The sequence below is a fragment of the Nicotiana attenuata genome, chromosome 3, assembly GCF_001879085.1.
Source record: "Nicotiana attenuata strain UT chromosome 3, NIATTr2, whole genome shotgun sequence".
Taxonomy (NCBI): domain Eukaryota; kingdom Viridiplantae; phylum Streptophyta; class Magnoliopsida; order Solanales; family Solanaceae; genus Nicotiana; species Nicotiana attenuata.
The window spans coordinates 9,201,384-9,228,256 of NC_031991.1; the positions used below are offsets into that span (position 1 = coordinate 9,201,384).

The window sequence follows — 26,873 nt, forward strand, 5'->3', positions numbered from 1 at the left end:
TTTGCTGTAGAAGAAATTCTAGAAATATTAAGGTTGCTTTTATCTTGATAATACCTTGTTCCTTTATATATATATATAGAGAGTGTTTTATTTAAGGTGAATGTCTATATTTTAGGAGATTGTAGGGATTTTATTTGGTGGCTAAGTCACTCTATCCCTATAAATAAAGAGATCTTATTCCATTGTAATTCATCTCTAAGCAATAAGAACTCTCTCTCTCTCTCTCTCTCTCTCTCTCTCTCTCTCTCTCTTCTTTGCAATATTCTTCTTTTATTGTTTTATAACACGTTATCAGCACGAGACTCTAACCAATTGAGTAGAAGCTTTGGGATTGAGCATAATGATTGTCAATTGTTCCACGAACTTCCTTCATGAATTCAGGATTTAAGATAAGTGTTTTACTTTATTTTTCTCTTTTAAATTCTTGACATTCTATAATTTGATTTTAAATACAAGCAAAGACGATAAATTTTGATTGTAACTCCAATGGAGTTTGAAAGAAATTATAACCACCCAAAGTGGTAAAAATTTTATGCCTTGCCATGATCAAGTTCATGTATGTGGGCAAAGAATTGAAAATCCGTCCCACTAAATTTGCTTCATTCTCATTCCCTTAAGAGAATGTGATAGCAGTATGTGATAAGTCAGAAAGATGAGAAAATTATTACTATGAATGTATCAATGGATGTGGACGTGGAAATAGACGAAATTATAATCGCCATTATTGTGGTAATGAGAACAATAAGGATTCTCAAAATAATCATTCTCTTTGTGAAAGTAATATTTGTCATCGATTTAACATGAGATTTTGTAAAGCACATATAGATGATTATGGTCCATTCATAATGTGAATGTGACAACATGTGATTTATGAATACATATTCATTCTTGGAAGAATATGAACGTGATAGTGATAGTGAATATACCACACTCACCTCTAGAATGAGGTTTGAGGGGAATTAAGAAATTAATGTCATTTTTATGGCATGAATGGTCATTGGTTACATACCTATTATACGCCAAAATATGTTGACGATGTGATTATTAAAGGGCAACAGTAATGCAAGGAACAGATCTTGTATAATATTCTGACCATGACCATAGTGGTATAACTTTCTCTTTAAAAGAGATATTCACCATAGGGATGTTGATGAAATGTGGTAGTACCAAATTAATTGAGAGCTCTGGAAGAGCCAATTATTACCATTTTGGAGGAAAAAAATTGATTATCAAAAAGGCATTATGTTGTAGTAAGTCTCAAAGAAACTTAATTGAGTTTCTAAAGTATTCGCGAAAGCGGTTGGTTATATTGAGAGTACAAATAAAGGAGAGATTTAATATCTTCCATTACTACAACTTGTAGCGGGGTAATATGTACGTGAAAAGTCACCCGCTTTATTCTTCAGTTTGTACTACACAAATAAAAGAATATCACAATAAAGTGGATGTTTATTGATATAAAAACCCATATCATAAAAAACTTAGAATTTATTCATAATTGCACACGTCATGGTATAAACCTAAAGTTTATCAATATTGATAGTTTATCAAGTTGGCATAATTGGTTTAGCCATATTAATTTAAGTATGATGTGCAAAAATAAAAGAGAATTAAAATGGGTAAATATTAAAGAACTAGAAAATTCTTTATGAATTCTTTTACGTTGCTTGTTCTCATTAATTAATAGACCAACTAAAATTAGAATTGAATCCCACGAACGCTGGAAATATCAAAGGTGAATATGGGTCCATTCACCTGTCATGTATACCACATAAGATGCATCTATGAGATGGTTACATGTGCGATTATTATTAACCCGCAACCTGGTGTTTGCGAGGTAACTTGCTCAGTAATTTAACTTAGAGCACAATTTTCAGATTTTCTATTCAAGACAGTTCATCTTGATAAGTTGGTTTACATCACAGCTGATTTAGCAAAATAATTTGTTGAATGCCTCCGCTTAATAGCTAAATTGTTGCTTATGAGAACAAATTATCTATATCAGTTGATATAAGTTATATATGAAAATATATTACATTTTTTCCTCACAAGTGGTTCCGGGTCAGGAACCAAATAATTCTATTTATTATAATTGATGCGCGGTGTATATTTTGATTAACACCATAACGCACAAAGATGGGTTTTCAAAGTTCAGAAAGTAAGTTAGTTTTTCTAGCATAAGGGGGAGACGGGATAAATAGATGAGAAAAAGTTACATGGAACGAATTATCATGTGTACATCTAGATCCTCGAATAAAATAATATGAATTTGAAGTTCTTAAAAAGATAATTCATTTGCAATGTATTGCAAAGCATGCTAGATGCATTTGCTGACCCAAAGAATGTAACTATATTCTCACTGCAAATGCTCCCATTAGAATAAGTCCTAGAAGGACAAAGTCTATGGTACACTTAAAGCGTATAGACAAATCAGTTTCAATCAAATTTCTTGATAAAGAAGATGAGCTAATGATCAAAATGATCATAATAAGGAGGCAAGTGATCTAGAAGATCACATGACATAACACTTCATAAAATTTCAAGAGAAATTCAATACCTGAAAATATGAATGAAGAGATCTCTATGTCATGTCTTTATGAAAAAATATTGGAACCGATATAAAATGTTCGTCGACGACATCTATGATAGCGCTAAGTATAGATGAGGATCTTAAGTTTGTCGAATACAGACACAAAAATATTGGCCAAATAGAAGAGACGCAATTCGAATAGAATTGGTTTCATATGAAAGACAAGTATTTGGACCTGTAGTTCAAACACTTGAAAGTGTAAAGTCAATTGTGTGTGCAATCACCTTTATCTATATTATATATCTAGCATGACATGAAAACGTGATATGCATCTAAAGTCTATTTATATGGTTTATTTGACTATACTTATATAAAAATCCATGAACGATTTAAAATGCTGATAGCATATACAATTCTTGGAGAATTTTTCGGTCTTGAATTACCACATCCTAAGTGCAATTTGTGCACATATGTATCTTGCTATAACTATAAGCATGATAATATGATAGCAAGAGTTTTCACTCCTATGTGATGATATTGAAATGACGATTCCAACAAGATCATATGAACACATTACATCTCTATCAAGAATGATGATTTCAAGGTGCAATATATTCATTCAAGTTAATATGGCTGATTTGTTTATCAAATCTCTACCAACGATCTCTTGAAGATGGTGCACAAGATTGGCATGCGAAGGCTCAAAGATGTGAATTGATTGTCTCATCAAGGGGAGTTAATACACGTTGTACTCTTTTTTCCTTACAAGGTTTTGTCCTACTAGGTTTTCCTTGCAAGGTTTTTAACGAGGCAACCAAAAGGCGTATTTCTAAACATGTGTACTCTTTTTCCTTCTCTAGAATTTTTTTCCCACTGGGTTTTTCAGTTTAGTTAAGGTTTTAACGAGGCACATTATCTTTTGAATAGACATTCAAGTGGGAGTGTTATAAATAGAGTTTTATTTTAGGTGAATGTCTATATTTTAGAGAGATTGTAGGCATTTTGCTTGGTGGCTAAGTCACTCTATCCCTATTCCATTGTAATTCATCTCAAAGCAATAAGAATTCTCTCTCTCTTTCTTTGTGATATTCTTCTTTTATTGTTTTATAACACCTTTTAATTTTTTTTGCGCATCAGGAAAGATGTTGAAGTATAACTAAAGGTGTTAAGGGGCCGGGCCGGGCTAGAGAAAAAGGAGACCGGCCGGTTTCAAAATACCGGTCTTACCGGTTCCGGGCCTCGCCGGTGGAAAATCGAACCGGAACGGTTCCGTTTTTTTTTTTTGTATAACAATCATAATTTATATTGAGATAAAGTAAAAATGTAAAACACTACAAACTAACGTATAAAAAGAATGTTTGAATAAATTTCAAAGGCTTTAAAAGCCTTATATTTAAAATTCTGAATAAAAAGTTAAAAACTTCAAAGGATTTAAAAGCCTTACAAATGAAAAATTCATTACGAATTTAAGATAATTCAATGAATTGAAAAATTCGCTACGAATTTAAGAAAATACAATGAACTTAAATAACTTGTCTAATAAACTAACACATTAAGCTTAAATAAGTCTAATAAATTCAAAATAATATAATTTGTCTCAAATCAACTTAAATACGAATTTCTGGAGGACGCTCAAGACAACCCTTGATATGCCTCCTTAAACAACATGTGCTCTCCCACTATGACGAATATTTAAGACTCGACCACAGTTCTTGCACTCTACTTTGCGAACTTCTTCATTTTCTTCTACCACCTCAAAGTGTTTCCATACATATGAGCGCATTCTAGAAGCACGGGGCATGATTTAACTAATTAACTTGAATTGAGAATTTGAGTTTGACATTTGAGAGATGAGTTAAGGAATGAAGAAGATGAGGGGTCTATTTATAGTTTTTCACCCAAAAAGGGCTATTCTTGCAAATTAGCCATTGGGCAACGATCAAAATGGCAGTTGACCGTTGCCAAAGGTCAAGACTATTAAAAAAAAATTGAACTAGCCGTTGAACCGGTCCGGGCCGGTCCGGTTAACCAGTTCACTACTGAAAAGGCCTTACCGGGTTGGACCGGTCCTGTTACCCAGTATTGAAATTTTTCTCGGTACAAGCCGGTTCTCGTCCCAACCAGCCCTGCCCGGCCCCCTTACCAGCGGGCTGGTCCGGTGCGGTCTAAAACAGTTCAGGCCCGGTCTGCAACCGGGCCAGCCCGGCCCGTTTGACACCCTTGGGTATAACTGAATGGTAGGGTCAATTTATCAACGGAAAATAGAAGACTCAGTATCCGCTATTGCTTGCTGAAATGGTGGCAATCTTTGTTTGTCCTAGTCAATGGGGACTTGTCTTTTTCGCAACCATCATTTTTCAACTACCTTTTAATCTAGTCTCCAATTTCTGACTCTGCTATATGGTCACTCAATAAGAAAATGATTTCTTTCCGTAAATAGTTGTACAAAATTTTCTTATTCAAACATGTTTAACTGATGGCGTTTGGATTAGAAAACCAAATGATTTTCTTTCGTTTTTTGTTTAATTTTGTTTTGTTTTGTTTTTCTTGAATGTCAAAAGTTTAGAAGGAAAATTAAAAAAAAAGGAGATGAAGGTAGAAACACTTACTCTTGTGCTAGTAAATTTAGCAGGCATAATGGAAAAAGCAGACGAGTCTTTGTTACCAGGGGTCTATAAAGAAGTTGGAGATGCACTCCACACGGACCCAACTGGTTTGGGTTCGCTCACGCTTTTCCGGTCAATGGTCCAGTCCTTGTGCTATCCTCTAGCAGCCTATCTAGCAGCACGCCACAACCGGGCCCATGTTATCGCCTATGGTGCTTTTCTCTGGGCTGCAGCCACATTTCTGGTCGCTTTCTCAGCCACCTTCTTTCAGGTAATGTACTACAATATCACCGCTCTAACTTATATGAAATTCTATTTTGGGACATTTCAAAATGTTAGACCCCATTCACACATAACTTTAATCTAATGTTTGCTTTCTTTTGAACGATTACTTGAATATTCTTTTTCATCTTCGCTATAAATTATATAAGTTAAATTAACATTTGTAACTTATGTGTCCAGTTAAATACCGTCGCATAAAATGGAACATGTGAAGTACAAATCTCTTACTTTTAGTAAATAGTCGTTCATTTTGGAACAGAAGAAGTGATTAAATTGACATGTTTGCAGATAATAGTATCATGTGGTAATTAGGTCGTAGTGTGATTTGATTACCTGACATTGGTCGTTTGATCAGGGTAATAACCTCTATTTAGTCACTTTGCTTATGTAGCACTCCTTACTCCAACCATGTGGTGCATTAATCCATATACGTATATGCATATTATTCTAGGAAAACTAAGCAATTTATGACACACTATATATCATTGGACAATGGCAACCTGACATTACATCCCCTTTTGTTGGTAAGTTGGCAGTATCAAGAGCTTTAAATGGGATTGGACTAGCCATAGTTGCACCTGCTATTCAATCACTAGTAGCTGACTCAAGCGACGAAAGCAATCGCGGAGTGGCATTTGGATGGCTGCAATTTACCAGCAACATTGGTTCACTTGTTGGTGGATATGTTTCCTTATTGATAGCGCCCATTACATTTATGAGAATTCCTGGTTGGAGACTTTCTTTTCATCTTGTTGGTATAATCAGTGTCCTTGTTGGTATTCTAGTTCGTTTATTTGCAAATGATCCTCATTTCCCAGATGGTAGTTTGAAAGCTAGTAAAGTTCATGGAAAATCCTTTATATCAGAAGTGCAAGGTCTACTTCAAGAAGCAAAATCAGTTGTAAAGATTCCGTCTTTTCAGATTATTGTAGCTCAGGGTGTTATGGGTTCATTTCCCTGGTCAGCTTTGTCCTTCGCGCCAATGTGGTTAGAACTTACTGGATTTTCTCATGTGAAGACCGCATTTCTTATTAGCTTGTTTGTTGTTGGTGATTCTATTGGGGGATTGTTTGGAGGCAAGATGGGAGATATCTTATCGCAGCGTCTACCTAATAGTGGCAGGATAATTTTGGCACAAATAAGCTCAGGATCAGCTATCCCACTTGCAGCAATTCTTCTGCTGGCTTTGCCTGATGATCCTTCTTCAATGTTTTTGCATGGTTTGGTCTTCTTTGTGTCAGGATTTTGCATATCATGGACTGCACCAGCTACAAACAAGTAATGATCTTTATCCAGGATTTCATAACTTCCTTTACTCTTCTTTAAGTGTTTAGTAGCTTTAGAAGTTAGTCAATTTTTTAAAACTTAAATTATTAGACCTAAAGGAAACATATTTTCATTAGGATTGATTAATTTTTAGGCCAATGAACTGATCAACTAGTGCTTTATATTATCTAGTCATACTAAAAAGAAGTATGACATGCTGTTTTCCTACTATCTTGCCGTTGTTACTGCTCATCGCTATTGCTTCCTTCCGCCTATTTTTTTTCTGGTCCATAGATTGATGTTACTTTCTCTCTGGCCTTTGTGGTTGATACTGCTTGTTTCGATTGTTGTTTTTCATCTTTTCGAGCCAAGGGTCTACCAAACAGTCTCTCTAATTCTTAAAGGTAGGGGTAAAGTCTGCGTACACACTATCCTCCCCATACCTACTCCACTGGTTTTTTTTTTTTTTTTTTTTGTTGTTGTACTAAAAAGAAGTATGTTTATTTGTTGCACTTATCATGAAAAACTGCAGAGGGTTCTAATAAGACACCAACAGTCCAATTTTTGCAGAGATAGTACCTGAGCAGTCACGAACAAGCGTCTATGCTCTGGACCGATCTTTTGAATCTGTATTATCATCATTTGCTCCTCCTGTTGTTGGACTACTGTCTCAGAATGTTTATGGTTATAGACCAGTTGCTCAAGGTGCTGAAAGTATTGCTACAGACAGAGAAAATGCAACATCTTTGGCAAAGGCATTGTTCACTGCAATAGGAACTCCAATGGCACTATGTTGTGTTATTTACTCTTTTCTTTATTGCACCTATCCAAGGGATAAGGAGAGGGCTCAAATGGAAGCTTTGATTGAATCCGAGATGCGACTCTTAGACTTGGATGATTCATCTGTAAGTGGAGAATATTCACTAGTTAAGTCATCCGAAATTCAAGAGAGTTATGTTGATGAAAAAACAACAATTGATGAAGTGGTCTATAGTGAGAATGGACTTGATTTTGAGGATGGTGATGACAAGACGTTGATCTACCGTCGCCTAACAATTTCCAAATTTGCTGAATAGCTGTTATTCAACTGAGCAGCAAACCCCACACAACTGATACATAAGTTGACGTTAATAGCAGGTCTAATTCCGCGATAAAGGAGCTCTGTACCAAACAAATACTAGCGTAGAGTAGAATGACAATTCAATTAGCATGTACGACCAGAATGCAAAACTTTGCATGCAATACGGAATTACTCCAGTTGATGCATAGTTCAGGGAGTGACATAATTTTTGGTATAACAGGCGCGAAATATCTTAGCTTTCTGAGGGTCCAAATTGTATAACTCAACAGAAAATCTTAGAGATCTTCTTTGCCTTAAAGCTGAAGCATTCCCGTCACACATCAAGAAGCATATCAACATAAACAGGATAGGAAATTGAAATATTAAGATATAGTATTTCTCTTTCATTCTTTCCAGTTTTGTAGTCCTTGCCCCTTGTACATTTACCTTACTTGTTTCCCCATAATTATTTCTGTCTTATGGCTTTTTTGTATACTCCCTCCGCTCCAAATGTTGTTAGAGAATATAACTTGTTCCACATTGGTCCTTTAACTGTTTCTAAATAGCTTACTGGTCCTGAACTACTGCATTAAAATTTTGAATTGCATACAAATATTATTCTTTCATTTGGTATCAAAGCTAACTATTAATTTGAGCTGGATTATCATTTCTTCACACATGATATGTACCACGCACAATGGTTAAGGTTTCCATGGGATCTTAAGGACTTTGTGCTCTCTCTTTCAATTCAGTGCATCGAATCATTAATTTGTGACACTCATTGGTTCAAAGTTTTGGATTGTATGCTCGAGTTCTTTCACAAATATAATTTGTGAGCATATTTATACCAGGACAACACTGATCCGAAAGCCGTTTTCAAATAGCTACTAGCCCTTGAGGCCCTGTCCTTCATATACATTTTCAACTTCATGTATGTTTATCCTAAAAATTGGATAACAATTAAACTTATAATATGGTTTTAAGGATATGTGATTTCACCTAATACCAATTGATAAACGTAAAGATAAGTGATGCAAATTGACAATAATATAAAGCAAACCAGCGTTGGGACAGAGCCCTCGAGCTCGGATACCCTCGAGCTAGTTATGCAAGAATAGTTAAAGGCACAATAAGCTGATGAACAAGAATGTAAGCTGAGAAATATTATATTGCTTTGATATTCGTGAGTGTAAGGTGTCTACAAATGATAGGGACTCCTCTTTATATAGTATAGGAGTCCTAGTTATGGTATAACTCTAATCACAGAAGTAAATCTCATGATTAGCCAAACAACCGCCCTTGATCTAATCTGTTTCGGGGTTTTCGCCGTGATCTTCGACCGACTACGGATATCTCGCCTTTTTGTTATTGCGCTTCATTCGAAGTCTGTCATATATGGCCTCGATCTCGACGAGCACCTCGAGTCTCGAGCTCGATACCTTATCTTCGTGCTCTTACTTGATCCATTATGAGACTAACCCTCGACGTGATTCCCAGGTCTTTGAATAAATGGCAAAATCAGACAAGTCCTATTTTAACCGTATACGGATAGTCCTCTCATTTCTTTGAGTATAATGAGAAGAAACGAACTGAGCCTTCGATTTTATACTTTGACTCGTTATGATGTCACCCTTGTGACGTAAGCGACAGAAGCGACCGAAGTGCCGCTTCGGTACGGTTCCCAAGATTATTAACGAGCGCCAGTTGATTGTCGGCCACTAGTAGCTGTGAACCGTTGCCGTGAATCCTTAAATAGGTCTTCTTCTCACTTCTTTAAACTTTACTTTGAGTCTTCCTTGTATTAATCTTCAAAATCCTTTTGAGTCTTTTCAAGCCTTTCTGCAAATCTTCAAAGTTCTTCACATCTTATCAAGTCTCTCTGTCCTTGCACTGTTTCTAGGCCTCGTACCAACCTTTTTTCAAAACTACAAATCTCATCTTTTTCCTTCCCTGAATCCATATAAAAATGGCAAAAACATCAAAAACCGTTCCTCAAAAGGAGAAAGCTTCTTCATCGCGGCCGGCGGGCGACAAGACGCCGGTGGAGCCACTCATCGAGGAGTGCGTTCCTGGGGTGTGCGATCTTACTTCCGTTTAAGGGTTGAGAAACCTTCGTCGGTCCCTGACCGATGTGAGCCAATGTTGAGATATATATGCTCGGTAATTGAGGGCGATCTGAAGCAGGTGAAGAAAGATTGCTATTGGGAAGGAAAAGAGGTGGTGATTCCGACCCCTGAAGAGGACATCAGCACTCACGTGAAAGGGTTCTTAGGTGTTTACACTTACCCTTTTACGCTGGGTCCCGTCAACCCCGTTATCCTCAATATCTGCCGCGAATACCAAATAAACCTAGACCAAATCCATCCTTCTTTCTGGCGCATTGTCATTTTGCTCCGATTCTTCGCGAGCAAAGTCGAAGGGATGCCTTTTACCCTCGACCATCTCAATAGACTGAACAACCCCCATCTCTATCGAGGCGGATTAACAAGGCTTCAGCGTCGGGCCACCAAGGTGTTGTTCTCGAGCATAGATGAGGACAAAGACCGATGATGGATGGGCCGGTTTGTCCGAGTGAGGACTTTCGACATAATTCCTGCCAAGAAAATGCCATTCCCCGAAGAGTGGAACATGAAACGTAAGTACAAACCCACCTATAGCTTCTGTTTATCATTTTGTTTCTTTTGCCTTTTCTTATTGACATCCTTTCCTATGGCGCAGCGGTTTCTTGGGTGCCTGGTACAATCCCGAACCTTGAAGGCTGGGTTCACAAACTAGCCTTGACCTCTTCGTACGCTGAGCGCTCGTGGCGCGATTTGGCAAAGGGCCGATGGGAGGCAAAAAATCACGGTAAGCTTCTTTACTCGTGTTTGACGCTCTTCTCTGAAATGTTTCTTTTTTATTTCTACTTGATTTCCTTCCATACAGGTCTCGGAGACAATGCTGTCATGAGGTCCCCGTCTGGGGAGGAGGAAGAGGCCCCGAAGCCAGCTAAGGATAAGAAGAGAAAAAGGGTCTCACCCTCCGGTACTTCAAAGCCCAAGAAGAGCAAGGCTCGCAAGTCGAAGAAATATACCGCCGTCCTGCCTGAAAACCTAGTTCAGCAGCTACGAGATGAAGAAGAGGAGAATGCAGATGCCGCCTTCGAGCTAGTGGCTCGAAAGAGGAGTGCCGAGGTCCCAAAGGCCGCTGAGCCGGTGATGACCGAAGAGGTTCAACCTCGGACCGAGGAGATCTCGGAAGATGGCCTGAGAAAAGTCCCCGAGTCATTGAAGGCCGAAGCTAGGGCACTGCTTTCTTCTGATGACGATGACTCGAGGAGTGCGAGTGGATCCGAGAGTGGAGAAGATGAAGATGAGGCTCCCGGGGAAGATTAGGCACTTACAATTTTTCTTTTTTGATTCTTTTGTGTAAGACCCGAGTGGTCATTGTAAATATTTTTGTATATATGAAAGATCCCTTTCCTTTCGGATTCGTCTCCAATTTCTGTTTTGTGAAAACTCTGTTTTGCATTTCGCCTATTCTGATATACTTTATATCTTGTGAGAATTTTGACTCACTTCGTTGCCTTGCGAAAATTTTGTCGAAGTCAGATTAGTATAGTCTCTATAATCGAGTGAGTACTTGCTCGAGCTCGGAGTAGAAAAAACCCTTAGGTTTCGATTGAGCGAGGGTGGATCCTTGAACTCAACAATATAATGGCCCTTAGGCTCTTGAATCGGGCCGACATGGCCTTAAAAGAGTGCCTTTTTCCCTTTTGTCGACTTAAAAAGTTTTAATCATATAAAAAGTTGTTATGACTTAGCATGAGATAAATTTGTACCTATTAGGATTCAGTGTTATCGAAAAACTTTGTTGTGCCATAGCATAAGTTTGTCCGAGAGTTCGAACAATTTGGTACCTCTTAAGGTTTTTGTGGGATGATGTTATCGAAACCCTTTATAACTTTGCCGAGGGTAGCCCTTTCTAACCGGTTTTATGAAAATATTTGAGGCCTGTTTGATTACGGAACTCGGACGTCTCCGAACCGTGTTAGTTTGGCGGTAACCTTTAACTTGAGATTTTCCCTTTGGGCTTGTTTCTGGATTATACTTCGAACTTGTTCGAAGTGTCAATCCCCGTGTGGGGTGGCCGTGGCCGTTTGGCCGTTTACAAAATTTACCTATCGAGACCTTGTCGACACGAAGTATTTCCTTGAAAATATAACATTCGAGAGTGGTTACATCCGAGGGTTCTGCCCCCAGCATTTGAGGTGGATTGTATAGAAGCCTCGGATACTGTTGAATTGTCCCCAGGTAGCACAAATAATTGTTTCCTCGTTAAAAACCTCGTCGGAAAACCCCATTTGGGACAAAAACCGATCTAAGGGAAAAAGAGTGCAATGCGCGCTTTAAAACCAGAGGTCTTTGTGTTGAAGTATATCTCGAAGGACGTAGTTGGTGTCTCGCGGGCCTAAACATATTGCCAATGGCCCATCGAACATCATTCTGTACAATGTTCCATCTTCGGCCAATGTGAACCGTGCAACTTTTGTTCGCAGAGTCCTCGATTCCTTAGGGTCCGACGAAAGTTTCCCATTCATTAGCTAATCGATATATTTCTTCCTCCAATCCCAAGTTAGGCTTGTGGAGTTTATTTTAGCATGGCCTTCTTCGACTACCGACTTTGAAAGTTGTACGACAGTCCCCGAGCTAATTTCGTCGTCTTCGACTGATGACCCAAAATTTGCAAGGGCATCGGCCTCATTGTGCTGTAGGGTCCATTCTTTGAACCAGTGTAGGGTTACCTGCAATTTGTCTAAGTACCTCTGCATTCGATCTTCTCGAATGTCGAAGGTTTTGTTGACTTGGTTAACCACGAGTAGGGAATCACACTTGGCCTCGATGACCTCTGCTCCCAAACTTTTAGACAGCTCGAGACCGCGACCTCCGAGACCACCAAATATAAGTAGAGTTGTTCGTCTGTTTTCGGAGTATGAAGCAATGGTGGGCTCGAAAGATACCGCTTTAATTCTTCCAATTCCTGTTGGCATTCCGGGGTCCAAGCGAAATTGTTCTTCTTTTTGAGCAGTTATAAGAACCTGTGACTTCGATCCGAAGACCTTGAGATGAACCGGCCTAAAGCAGCTATCCGCCCTGTTAATCTTTGTACTGCCTTAATGCTGTCCACGACCGTGATGTGTTCGATTGCCTTGATTTTATCGGGGTTGATCTTGATTCCCCGATTTGACACCACAAAGCCGAGGAAGTTGCCTGAACCGACCTCGAATGCACATTTCTCGGGGTTGAGCTTCATGTTGTATTTTCTCAATATGTTGAAGGTTTCCTGCAAATATGTCAAATGGTCCTTTGCGCGCAGGTACTTAACTATCATGTCATCAATATAAGCCTCCATTGATTTACCTATTTTGTTCTTCGTATATTCGGTTTACTAGGCGTCGATTAGTAGCACCAGCATTTTTTAGCCCAAATGGAATTACATTATATCAATAATTACCGTACTTAGTAATAAACGAAGTCTTTTCCTGATCTTCCGGGCTCATTTATATTTGGTTGTACCCAAAGTAGGCATCGAGAAAACTGAGGATCTCGTGGCCAGCCATGGCATCGATCATGTGATTGATATTTGGCAGAAGAAATGAGTCCTTAGCGCATGCTTTGTTTAAGTCTTTGTAGTCTACGCACATTCTAAGTTTATTCCCCTTCTTGGGGACTACAACTACGTTTGCTAACCATTCGCGATGTTTTACTTCCCGGATGGATCGTATTTTGAGAAGTTTGGTTACCTCATCCTTGATGAATGAATGCTTTACCTCGGACTATGTCCTTCTCTTTTGCTTACTGGCCTGAACTTTGGATCCAAACTCAATCGATGAATGGTAATCTCCGGTGTGATCCCTGTCATGTCAAGGTGGGACCAAGCAAAACAATCCACATTTTTAATAAGGAATTTAATGAGTTTTTCCCTGAGCTCGGGAGTTAACCCCGTGCCCAGGTATACCTTTCGATCGGAAAGATGCTCGATCAATATGACTTGTTCCAGATCTTTGACCGTTGACTTCGTGGCAATGGAATAATCGAGAATTACGAAGGTTCAAGGTATCGCACAGTTATCATCCTCGAAAGTTTCCTGCTGTTCCAATCTAGTCGAGGCCGGCGACTGTGGTTGCTATTTGACTTCCTATTTTCCTTTGACTCGGGTCCCTTTGTTGATGTTAGTGCCGATACTGGTATTACCTCATCAATTGCAAACATCTCTTTGGCTGTTGGTTGTTCACCGTACACTGTCTTGATTCCTTCCGATGTTGGGAATTTCAAGACTTGATGAAGCATCAAAGTTACCACCCTCATATTATGGATCCAAGGTCTCCCCAGCAACGTGTTGTATCTCATATCACCTTCGGTTACATGGAACTTTGTTTCCTGGACAGCTCCAGCCACATTTACTGGCAACATGATTTCCCCTTTGGTGGTTTCACTTGTCATGTTGAAATCGTTGAGCACCCGAGCTGCAGGCATGATTTGATCCTGGAGGTAGAGTTGCTCTACGACCCTTGATCGGATAATGTTTGCCTAGCTACCTGGATCAACTAACACACTTTTAACTTGAATTTTATTCATAAGGATAGATATTACCAGTGCATCATTGTGAGGCTGTTCGATCCTTTCGGCATCCTCATCGTTGAAAGATAAGGTATCCTCTGATAAGTAGTCCCGGTTACGCTTCTCCCTTATGATTGTCACTTTGGTGCGTTTGAATATCGGGCCTTGAGGAATATTGACCGCGCAAAGATCATATTGATTATGTGTTGCGGCTCTTCCTGTTCGTTTTTCCTGTTTGCATCTCTGTCTATGAAATGATTTTTAGCTCGCTCACTCAGGAACTCTCGAAGGTGACCCTCATTGAATAAACGAGCCACCTCATCCCTTAACTGCCTGCAGTCTTCGATTCTGTGACCATGGGTTCCATGGTATTTGAACATTTGATTAGGTTTCCTTTGAGATGGATCGGTTTGTTGGGTCTGGCCACTTAGTATCCTTGATTCGTCCAATGGCTGATACAATACCTGATGCATCGATGCTAAAGTTGTACTCTGATAATCGCGGCGCTTCTTTAGGCTCGACATGTTTATCGAAGCCACTTTTACTCATGAGGCCTCGGGAGTTTTTACCTTGATCATTCCTTCAATCATTTCGAATGGGGTTACGTCCTGGTCCACTGTTTCTACGATCCGTGTTGTATGGTTGGTACTGATCTTTGTTTGATCGGGGCTCTCCGATGTCTCTTTGAATCCTGCATTCGGATCTATTTGGATAAACGGAACCGGAAGGGGCTCTTAATTGATCATCCTCGACTCTGATCTTTGACCGGTATCGATTATGCACATCAGCCCAGGTCACAGCTGGATATTCAATCAAATTCTATTTAAGTTGTCGTGATGCTATCGAACTCCGCTCGTTCAACCCTTGAGCGAAGGCTTGGACAGCCCAATAATCGGTGATTGGGGGTAGGTCCATGTGTTCCATCTAGATCCGAGATACGAACTCCCTTAGCATTTCGTTGTCCTTTTCTCTGGTGTGTTCCTTTGCGAACGAATCGGCAAGCATGACGAAGGAATCCATGGAATTGGGCAGCAAATTGTGGTACCATATCATTGCCCCCTTCGATAAAGTTTCTCCAAAGTTTTTCAACAGAACCGATTCAATTTCGTCGTCTTCTAAGTCATTTCCTTTTATTGCGCATGTATAAGAAGTGACATGCTCAGTAGGATCAGTGGTTCCATTGTACTTCGGAATTTCTGGCATGCAGAATTTCTTCGGAGCCGCACTTAGTGGGAAAGGCTTCTGTACGAACTTCTTCGAATCCAAACCCTTCAGAGTCGGGGGTGCCCCCGATATTTGATCAACCCGTGAGTTGTACGCTTTTACTTTTTTATCATTAGCCTTGATTTTCTTTTCTCCTGATTCAATCCTTTTGGTGAGCTCCTCGAGCATTTTCATGATTGGGGGGGGGGGGGGGTCAGCTCCCGATCCACTAACGTTCACTTTCTCCTATGCACGTTCGACCCTATGAATAACTTCCTGTGATGCACCGAGTTCGATTCTTCTTGGTGCTCGATTCTGATTTTGGAGTTGTGCTATCGCAACCTGGGGGGGGGGGGAGTCAGCTCCCGATCCATTATCGTTAACTTTCTCCTATGCACGCTCGACCCTATGAATAACTACCTGTGATGCATCGAGTTCGATTCTGCTTGGTGCTCGATTCTGATTTTGGAGTTGTGCTATCGAAGCCTGCTGAGTTTGTAACATATCAAATATCATTCGAAGGCTAATCCCGCCTTCTTCACCACTCTGTGCGTTCTGATCGGCTGCCTGAGCATCTCCGCGAACGTTATTTTTAGGGTCGGCGCCTAAATCTCTACGAATGGAAAGACGAGAATTGACATCGACTGGATCTACGGCCTGTGGTCCATTGGGATTGATTGGAGGTACTCCGTTTTTCGGGGCGACTATGTGCTCGTTCTCGCCGTGAAGACCAAGGCCGGTATCTGTGTGAGTGGGCACTGCTTGAGAGTTCAACATGTTGATTCCTGAAATCAAAATCAATTACGAGAACAAGTGTAAAGGCAATGTGTGTTATGAGGATTAATACTAGGCAATCATTATTATCCTTAGCCCCACAGTGAGCGCCAAACTGTTTAACCTAAAAATTGGATAACAATTAAACTTATAAAGTGGTTTTAAGGATATGCGATTTCACTTAATACCAATTGATAAACGTAAAGATAAGTGATGCTAATTGACAATAATATAAAGCAAACCAGCGTTTAGACAGAGCCCTCGAGCTCGGATATCCTTGAGCTAGTTATGCAAGAATAGTTAAAGGCACAATAAGCTGATTGAACAAGAATGTAAGCTGAGAAATATTATATTGCTTTGATATTCGTGAATGTAAGGTGTTTACAAATGATGGGGACTCCTCTTTATATAGTAGAGGAGTCCTAATTATGGTATAACTCTAATTACAGAAGTAAATCCCATGATTAGCCATAACAACCGCCCTTGATCTGATCTGTTCCGGGATTTCCGCCGTGATCTTCGACCGGTTACGGATATCTCGCCTTTTCGTTATTGCGCTTCGTTCAAAGTCTGTCATATATTGTCTCGATCGCTGTTGGACTCGATCTCGACTAGCACCTCGAGTCTCGAGCTCGATACCTTATCTTCGTGCTCTGACCTGATCCATTACGAGACTAACCCTCGACGTGATTCCCCGATCTTCGATTAGATGGCAAAATCGGACAAGTCCTATTTTAACCATATACAATGTATCTTACTGGCAAATTGGAAGTACAAATGAATTTGTTCGTACGGTAAATAATGGGATCACACACAAAGAGAGAGAGAAAACAAACAAACAAAGAGATAAAAGAACAATGAAGTTGGAGTGATGAAGTCCCACGAGTCAAACAAGTAAATTTAATAGCTCATAAAATTTGTTGGTTGTTTAAAAATGGTTGAAGGCAGTTGTGAGCTATTAAAAGTATTCTTGTTACTCAGCGTTTCGATGTCACTGAGGTGTTTAGATCTTTAGAGTTATTATTGTTCTTTGGTGACTGTTTCTCTGAAATTTGGAGTTATGCTCTTACTTTAAATTTTCATTGCCATTCAAGACCTTCTTTAACTTGTACCACCCTCTCTTTCTCTCAATCTCTGAACACAAGAATGGTTGGATGTGCAAATAAAATTCCATATGATAGCTGAAGAGATAGGAAATCAACATATAAGGTGTGTGGATCTTTTTATAGTGTGAGGCCTTTTTGAAAAAATCGTGCGGGCTTGGTTCAAAGTGGACAATATTACACTACGCTAAGAGTATCTCCATACGATGTGGGTGGCACACAGTAAATCTCGAAATTTGACCCGTAAATCGTGTTAATGGGACACATGAAACTTAATTCGAGGAGGAGACATGTGAATCGTGATAGTGGGTCACATATAGAACTTAGTTCGAGGGAGAGATTGTTGGGTGTGCAAACAAAGACACACATTGGCAGCTGAAAAGATTAAGAGTCTACATATAAAGTGTTGGGATCTCTTAATGATGTGAGGCTTTTTAGGAAAAACCGTGCACATTTAGCTCAAAACAGATAATATATCATACTATGTTAAGAGCACTACCGTTTAATACAATAAGGTTTAGTCCAGAATAAAGATGACCGATGGCGTATCTTTTTTTTTTTTTTTAAAATTGACAGAATACATATAACTTAAACTCGTATAATAAGTATTCACCATTTTGATTCTCACAAAGAGAGTTGGGCCAAAAAAGAAAACCAAAGAAGCAACAGATTTTGATCATTGTCAAATTCATCAGTCATGGTCTCCCTTCAAACTACTAAATCATAAGATTTGTATAAGAAGAGAAAGTGGCGAGAAATCAAAGCAGACGAAATCTCTGAAAAGCCAAAGCAAGTGATATCTCTATTTGGCACCGAGTTTCAGCATGAAAGTCCTCTGCCTTTGGAGTGGCAACGGTGCCTTGATATTAAGGTAACTATTAGTCGTTTAACTTATATACATTCACGGTGCTAAAAACTTACACTATACCGATGTACTTTTATCTGATATATAACAGGTTATTTATAGACTCTATTTTGCTAGTTATCAATTTGATGTTTGTTATAGGAGTATTAGTTATCTGTAATTGTCTTTTACATGACTTGATATATCAAACTATTTTACAATGTATATCACTCTAAAAAACATAGGATGGTCATATTTTTCGTTTCAAGAACTTTGAAATTAATTCGTTCAATGTGCTTGAGGAAGAGCATTATGGTGACAGCAGGGTCAGACGTAGTATTCTGGTGACGGGTTCAATTGAACCCATAACTTTCGACGCGGGGTATAACTTTAATTTATGCGTAAAAATTTACAAAAAACTCAAAAATAGTATATATGAACTCATAACTTTAAAAATATAATAGGTTCATTATTAAGAACCTTAAAAGTTGAACCCATAGAGCTAAAATTTTGGGTCCGCCTCTGGGTGACAGGACTAACCTTGTTTTCCTTTATTCTGGTTGAAATGCAGTCTGGATATATATACTTCTATAACACAAGAACACAAAAGAGAACATCAAGGGATCCTAGATTGAGTCCTGAGCCACAAAGTCCAGACCATATGAGTTTAGACCTTCAACTGAATTTACCATGTGGATCATCAGAGAACAACCAAGTGGTTGACAACTTCAATAAACGTAATTCTGTTAGCAATTCAAGTTACTCCGGTGGTGATGCCGAGATCAAAAGGCGTGGTATCGCTCATTCTCTGTCGTGGTTGACGTTTGATGGTGATCAACAAGAGATGTTCACTGCAGTTTGCAAGAAGTATCATGTGTTGGTAATGATGTGCAAATCTTCACCATCATGTCCAAACTGCAAATTCATCAACCCGGCGCCAGACCTGAGCACTCCTACATACCCTGTTCAAGAGAAGGCTATGCCTCTCATGTTTAATGAAAGAAGTATTCTAGTTACCAAAGATTGAGGGTAAAATGTAGCAATATGATAAGTGTGGATTCATGTAACCGGCCTAAGTTTGCTTGGGATTGAGACGTAGCTGTTGTTGTTTTTCAGGGTATGAAAGATTGTCTGTAGCATCATTTGAGCTGCAATCTTTTAAATATATAGCTTCCTAGTCCCTCCATTTAACTTCTGTTGCTCCTTTATAGAGAGGGAAAATAGGAAAAGGGAAAGAGTTTTTATACTTCAGTTAAATGTTTATATTGATATAATGTAATAACTAATTGAAGAAAGCTGGAAACTGACCGTGTTAGTCCAAGCATTTGGTATCAAGATTGGTAGGAAGCAATGGGTTAAGAAATTGCAACGTCAAACTTTTGAATTGGGATGGCACAGTAAGAATGGATTTCACATCATTCAATATTGGCTAATTCGATCGACATAGTCACAAAAGTTATTAAACTTGATAATAACTACAACTTCCCCCGTTAGGCTATTAAATTCCGAAGTTAATGCACCCAACTCAATTGGCATTAAATGAGGGTCTATCTATCAACTCCTCAGCTAGCTAGGCCATATTCAATTAGAATCGTATAGCATTGCAGTAGTGAGTTTCTATCCTGTCTTTAAACTTGAATAAGCTACAAGATTTTATAAGCTAGCTATCCATAGGCATATAACTGATTAACTATCCAAGAGAACTTACTATGTATAGTATAGAGGATAAAAGTTGTAATTTAAAATGATAAATCACACTTTGGAGTTGTAATGGTATCTATTTAATGTTTTTTATATTTGTTAAGGGGCATTTACTGGCTATAATCATAAGATATATAACCTATTTGTTATCGCACCCTTAAACGTCTGGCTATTAGTTACTAGCTAGTACTATCAATTATGGCTAATTTAAGATCACATATTTTATAAATGTTCCTTTCTTTCTTAATGTTTGTGTCAAGTTAAACTACAGAAACAAAGTGAAACATGTTAGGTGTTTTCCTGATTTTTTCTTACCACATTTGGTTTTCTTATCTCTCGAAGAAAAGGGCAACACATTTACCATAATTGGATTTTCCTTCTTGTAGAAGGAAATTATAAATCTCCTATATTTTGGCTAGTCCCTTTTCTTGTAAGAAAATGTTTGGACTCCTATAAATTGAGGATCCTTCCTTCTCATTCAGTAGCATCCACAATGTAGCCATATGGGGTTTAAGAGTCGTGTTTAGGGGGAGAACTTTACGTGACAAGTGTTAGTGTGTCACTTGTGTTTGTCTCTTCGTGAGGTTGTTCTCTTAATATTTTGTACTCTCTTTTAATATAGCGGATTGCTCATCTCCGCGTGGACGTAGGTCCATTGACCGAACCACGTTATATGTTTGTGTCTCTTTTGGTATATTTTTCTTTTATTTTTGATTTATTGTGGATCAAGGTTTGCTTTACTGATTTTTGCATGACGCCTAATTTTTTCGGTCCTAACAAAACAAAGGGAGTACAAGATATTGGACTATACACGTATTGTGTATTCCCCAAAATATACGAAATAAAACCTTTACCGCTATCAAAAACTATACAAATAAAAATTTCCTTGTGCTTGAGCCTTATAGAAACCATACCAGCCATGTTCAGTCTATAAGGCCTTTTAGCACCATGAGGCAAATGAGAAGAACGGACTTTATTGACTCCTTTTAGGATATAAAGAAATAGATACTGAGACTAAATCTTAAAAACTAGCTTATTATAAGGTGAAGATTGCCCAGGATCAAATATTCCCAATCCGACGTGGGAAACCAACAGTAACCATTCAATACAGACCAATTCAGTCCAAAAAGAACAGCATTGGCTTCTTAACTGGAGGAGTAGTTTACGTGCCATATTACTTGTGACGTGCACGATATCATGTAAACTAAAAAATGACTTCTACACTTGTAAAGTCTATCATTTTAATAGCATGCTTGATCGACAAAATTCTGGAAAAATAAAAGTGTTTCTTTTAAGAACTGAGAGTTAATAGTGTTTGAAAAAGTTTCTAAAAAATTAATTGATTTTTGAGTCTATATGCAGAAGTTGAGAATTAATTATTTCATGAAAAATACCCTTCAAAAATTAATATTTATCAAACCAGTCCCTCCTTAATTTAACCCATTTGTTAGCCCACGCTCTCCTTAATGAAATATAATTTAATAACTTAATATAAAGCCTTCACAACAAATATTTAAAATCATTCTTGGAATAATCTTGATCTATCCTTGCTGCTAACCCAGGAGGAGCTATTATGTCAGTAGGATGGACTTTTGGTACATTTTTGTTTTCCTCTACTTTTGTTGCCTTCTCTTAACGGACGAGAAGTTCAAATAAATTATTGCAGTAGACGTTTTGTAACACAAGCTGTAGAAATGCAAGTGATTAAGAATTAACTCGTGATACAATAGTGCCCAATGTGTAAGTTTAGGGTAAGGGGCTGGTCAAAGGCTTGATTAATAATGTGGAAACACTGTATTCATTAATTCGCATATAAAAAGTTTTGTCTTGTAGTCATATCCGAAAGTCATACTGTAGCTGATTTAGTAGTGTTGAATACAAATAGTAGCAAGTGAAATAATTCTTACTGAATTAACAAGGAATCAATCATCTTGCTAAAAGGATAGGCCAACAACCCTCCTTCCTCGGAGTCCCTCTTTGTTTAAAAGGAAGACTTGAAGATGTTCTCAAAATTTGAACCTGTGTTCTGGAAAACAATGCATTCCCTTCTTTTTTTGATGTATTTGGTGCACACCGCGTGGGTGGCAACGGCTAATGTAACAAATGGTTGTGCTTCAGAAGTCAAGAACATATTCATTTTATCAGGACAGAGCAACATGTCAGGCCGTGGTGGAGTCTTTAATCAGACCAGCCCAGCAGGTATGGTTAATTTGACTTGGGGTGGTGTCGTTCCACCTGAATGTCAGCCCAATCCATCAATCGTCCGACTTAGCGCAGAACTTAAATGGGCTGAGGCTAAAGACCTCTACACAAAGACATAGATGTGAACAAAACTTGTGGGGCTGGTCCTGGTATGTCATTTGCCAATACACTCTTGAAGAGTGACCCGAATATTGGAGTGATTGGCTTGGTCCCGTGTGCTATTGGAGTCACAAATATTACTCAGATGAAGCGCTCGGAACACAGGGCCGGGTTCTTTTAGGTATTGATACACTTGTAAATTGATTCATCGACTTATAACCTACTCAGATGCATGTATATATATTAAAAACAAAACGTCTCGACTTATATCAATTAATATGTTATAATTGATTCATCGACTTTTAACCTAGTGATGAATGAATGTAATTCATTAACTTTGTTACAAAAAGTCGATGAATTAATTATAACATATTAATTGATATAAGTCGAGACGTTTTATTTTTAATCAATACTATATATATATATATATATCTAAAAAAACCAAAATAGAAAAAAAAGTTATTTAATTTTTTTTTAGAAATAGCGACCAACTTTGGTCGCTATTTTGGTCAAACGGTCAAAAAATAGCGACCAACGTTGGTCGCTACTTTGGTCAAACAGTCAAAACTTAATTAGCTACCAAAATACCGACCAACGCTGGTCGCTTTTTGTAAATCCAGAGTCAAAAATGGGTTTCCCCCTCCCATTCTCTTATTTTCTTTCCCAAACTCTCTCTCAACACTATCCCCTCCCCTTCTACGTCCCCCCACCCCGCGCCACCACTGTGACCGCGCCACCACCGCCACCACTGTCCGCTATCACCACTGTCCGCGCCACCACTGCCCGCGCCACCACTGCCCGCGCCACCACTCTCCGCGCCACCACTGCCATTGTTGTTCAAGGTTAGTAATCTACCTTATTAGCTTTTTAATTTTTAATTTTTGCTATATAATTTTATGTAATTTTTTTAGAGTTTTTGTCTATTTAGTATTAGGGTTTTTGGTTTGAACTACATTAGATTTAGAATTAAGGCATAGAACTCAAATTAATGAATTTAAATTATTTAATGTTTAAATTATGAACTTAAGGTAGAAATTATGAACTACCTTATGGACTTATGGTTCTTAATAGAACTCAAATTAATGAATTTAAATTACTTAATGTATAGATTATGAACTTAAGGTAGAAATTATGAACCACCTTAAATTATGAACTTATTGTTCTTAATAGAACTCAAATTAATGCATTTAAATTATTTAATGTATAAATTATGAATTTAAATTAACTAAATTAATTTGTTCTTGTTTTATTTGTATAGATGGAACATCGTACTTGGATGTACAATAGGAATTATCCTAATCGGCAGGGATTGCGGGAGGATTTTGTAGAAGGGGTGGATGACTTTATTAGACATGCAATGTCACTTCCACCATACCTAAGTGAATGAGTAATTAGGTGCCCTTGTGTTAGGTGCGACTGTATGAAGTTTGGAAAATCGGCGGAAGTTAAGCATCATCTTCATAGGAAGGGGTTTATAGCAAATTACTTTGTGTGGACTAATCATGGAGAGATCGATGGTAGCCATGGGATATTTCATAACATGGTTGTGGGTGAAAGTAGTAGGTCGGTGGAAAATACAAATCGTGATTCTAGAATTCATGATATGGTTACAGATGCTTTTGGGATGCACTTAGGGGGTGAGCCCAATGAAAATGTTGAACAAACTCCTAATAATGACGCAAAATATTTTTATGAACAATTAGAGGAAGTTAGTCGTCCACTACGTAATGGAAGTCCGCACTCTGAGTTCTCTGTTGCAGTTAGATTACTAAGTATCAAATCTGATTGGAATATTTCTCAAGCAGCCATGGACTCTTTCATTGACCTTATGACTGAACTAGTTGACTCTAATATCAAATTACCTGGTGATTTCTATAAGGCAAAGAGATTAGTTTCTAAGTTAGGACTTTCGTCAATGAGAATTGATTGTTGTTAAGATGGTTGCATGTTATATTATAAAGATGATGCAGCTTTAGACAGTTGTAAATTTTGCGAAAAGCCTCGTTTCAAGAGGCTTTCCAGCGGGAATATGGTCGCTATCAAGTCGATGCATTATTTACCTCTTATACCTAGGTTAAAGAGGTTATATGCGTCGATGAGTTTTGCTTCTCATATGAGATGGCACTTTGAAAATAGAAGACCACCTAGTGTTATGTGTCATCCTTCAGATGGAGAAGCTTGGAAGCACTTTGATAGGACATATCCAGATTTTGCTAGTGAACCAAGGAACATTCGGTTAGGTTTGTGTGCGGATGGCTTCACGCCTTTTTCTGTATCTGCGACACCATATTCATGTTGGCCTGTCTTTCTTACACCTTATAATCTATCACCCGAGTTGTGCATGACTAGTCCATATATATTCTTAAATTGTATTATCCCCGGTCCACGTAATCCGAAAAGTTTGATTGATGTATATTTTTAACCTTTGATTGATGAGCTAAAACAATTATGGTACGATGGTGTTGATACTGACATATCAACCAAGCAGAATTTCAATTTGCGTGCTAATTTAATATGGACAATTAACGATTTTCCTGCGTATGGAATGTTGTCTGGGTGGATGACTGCTGGGAAGCTAGCTTGTCCTTACTGCATGGAAAATAGTAAAGCGTTCACTTTGAAATATGGCCGAAAGCAATCATGGTTTGATTGTCATCATCAATTCTTGCCTCCTGATCATGAGTTTATAAGGATGAAAAATGCATTCAAAAAGAATAAAATGGAATATGATTCTCCACCTCCGATACTTTCAGGTGAGGAAATTTGGGAGAAGGTCCAGAACTTCAGTAAAGTTACTGAAGCTCCACCTTATAGATCCTTGGATACGGTGTTACTCATAACTGGACGAAACAGAGTATATTTTGGGAGTTGCCTTATTGGAAGGATAATCTTCTCCGTCACAACCTTGATGTCATGCATATTGAGAAGAATTATTTTGACAATTTGTTCAACACAGTGATGGATGTTAAAGGTAAGACAAAGGATAACCCGAAGGCTAGAATGGACTTACAAGAATATTGCAGGCGGCCTGAATTATACTTGCAGACAGCAAACAATGGTAAGGTGTTCAAGCCCAAAGCAAGTTACACATTCACTTTGGAGGAAAGACGGCAAATTTGTGATTGGGTAACGAAATTGAAGATGCCTGAGGGTTATGCGTCGAATCTTGGGAAAAAAGTTGATATGGAGGTAGGGAAGTTGAGCCATTTGAAAAGTCATGACTGTCATGTTTTCATGGAGACCTTAGTGCCTATTGCATTTTGTGGTTTGCCTGAAAGAATCTGGAAACCCATCACAGAGATTAGTTTATTTTTCAAAGACTTGTGTTCTTCCACATTAAGGGAAGAAAACCTACTCCGGATAGATCAAAACATTTGTGTAACTTCTACTAAAATGGAAAAGATATTTCCATGTGGTTTTTTTGATGTGATGGAACACCTTCCAATCCACCTTGTACACGAGGCACGACTTGGAGGGCATGTTCAATGCAGATGGATGTATCCCTTTGAGAGGTAATATTATAAGTTTGATGTAATTTTCTGTTTTATTTGAATGTTCCTGGCTAACCTGAAATTATGTAGGACAATTGAAAAATGCAAACAATTTGTTAAGCAGAGGAATAGGATTGAAGGATCTATATGCGAAGCTTATCTTGCAAAGGAAACTGCTCATTTTTGTTCTTATTACTTTGAGAGTAATGTGCCATGTGGTAGGAATAGGCCCAATAGGCACACGGTCGAATGTGTGAATGATCCATTATATCCGCCTATGTCCATGTTCAATCAACCAGGCCGATGTTCTAAGGATGTTAGAAAGAGAAGTTTGAGTGATATGGAGTTCAAGTCAGCTACACTTCATGTGTTGCTAAATTGTCCCGAAGTTGTACCATTTCTCAAGTAAGTATTGATTTAGTAGTTATCAAAATATAAAATTTACTGTGATTACATCTCAATGCAACTACTAAAAATATTTGATGTGTCACAGTTACTTCGTGGGTCAATTTGGCCATGATGCTGTATATACGAGATTTGATACGTGGTTCAAACAATTTGTAAGTTTATCCTTAAAATATTCTAACACTATGTAGGTAAACAATATTTGGAAGTTATGCTAACTTATGAATTTTTTTAACAATATGTAGGTAAATGATCCAAATAATGGTGTAAATCAATTTTTGAAAGATATATCTTGGGGACCTGGGCTTGAGGTCACAACAATGTCTAAGTACGTTGTGAATGGTTATAAGTTTCATACAGAGGATTGCTCTAAAAATAAAAATAGCAACAACAGTCGGGTGTGGGTTCAAGGTGGTGATGGCAACCAAGTTGGAGATATTGATTATTATGGTGTGCTCAAAGAAATAATAGAACTAGAATATACAGGTTGGCCATTTAAGAAATTGATACTCTTTAGATGCAAGTGGTTTGACCCAAATCCAACAAGAGGTACAAGAGTACACAATCAATACAACATAATTGAGGTTAATCATACGAGGGAGTATGATCACTATGATCCTTTCATAATAATGTTAGGCAAGTGTATTATGCTCATTATCCATTGCGGCGGAATAAGTCTGATTGGTGGGTTGTAATAAAAACTAAGCC

At 38.2% G+C, this 26,873-nt stretch overlaps 2 protein-coding genes across 3 annotated transcripts; both read left to right on the plus strand.

Annotated features, from left to right (window-relative positions):
• On the plus strand, positions 4,943–8,314 carry LOC109223284. 2 transcript variants are annotated; one of them, XM_019387537.1, is made up of 3 exons: positions 4,943–5,407; positions 5,948–6,696; positions 7,255–7,359. In XM_019387537.1, the coding sequence occupies exons 1-3, from the start codon at positions 5,120–5,122 to the stop codon at positions 7,265–7,267; spliced, it is 1,050 nt and encodes a 349-aa protein (XP_019243082.1). In that variant the 5' UTR covers positions 4,943–5,119; the 3' UTR covers positions 7,268–7,359. The 2 variants fall into 2 exon arrangements, with proteins under 2 accessions (XP_019243082.1, XP_019243081.1); XM_019387536.1 differs by having other exon boundaries at positions 4,945–5,407; positions 7,241–8,314.
• On the plus strand, positions 18,360–19,692 carry LOC109223285. Its single transcript, XM_019387538.1, has one exon. It carries the CDS (start codon positions 18,833–18,835, stop codon positions 19,292–19,294), a length of 462 nt encoding a protein of 153 aa, XP_019243083.1. The 5' UTR covers positions 18,360–18,832; the 3' UTR covers positions 19,295–19,692.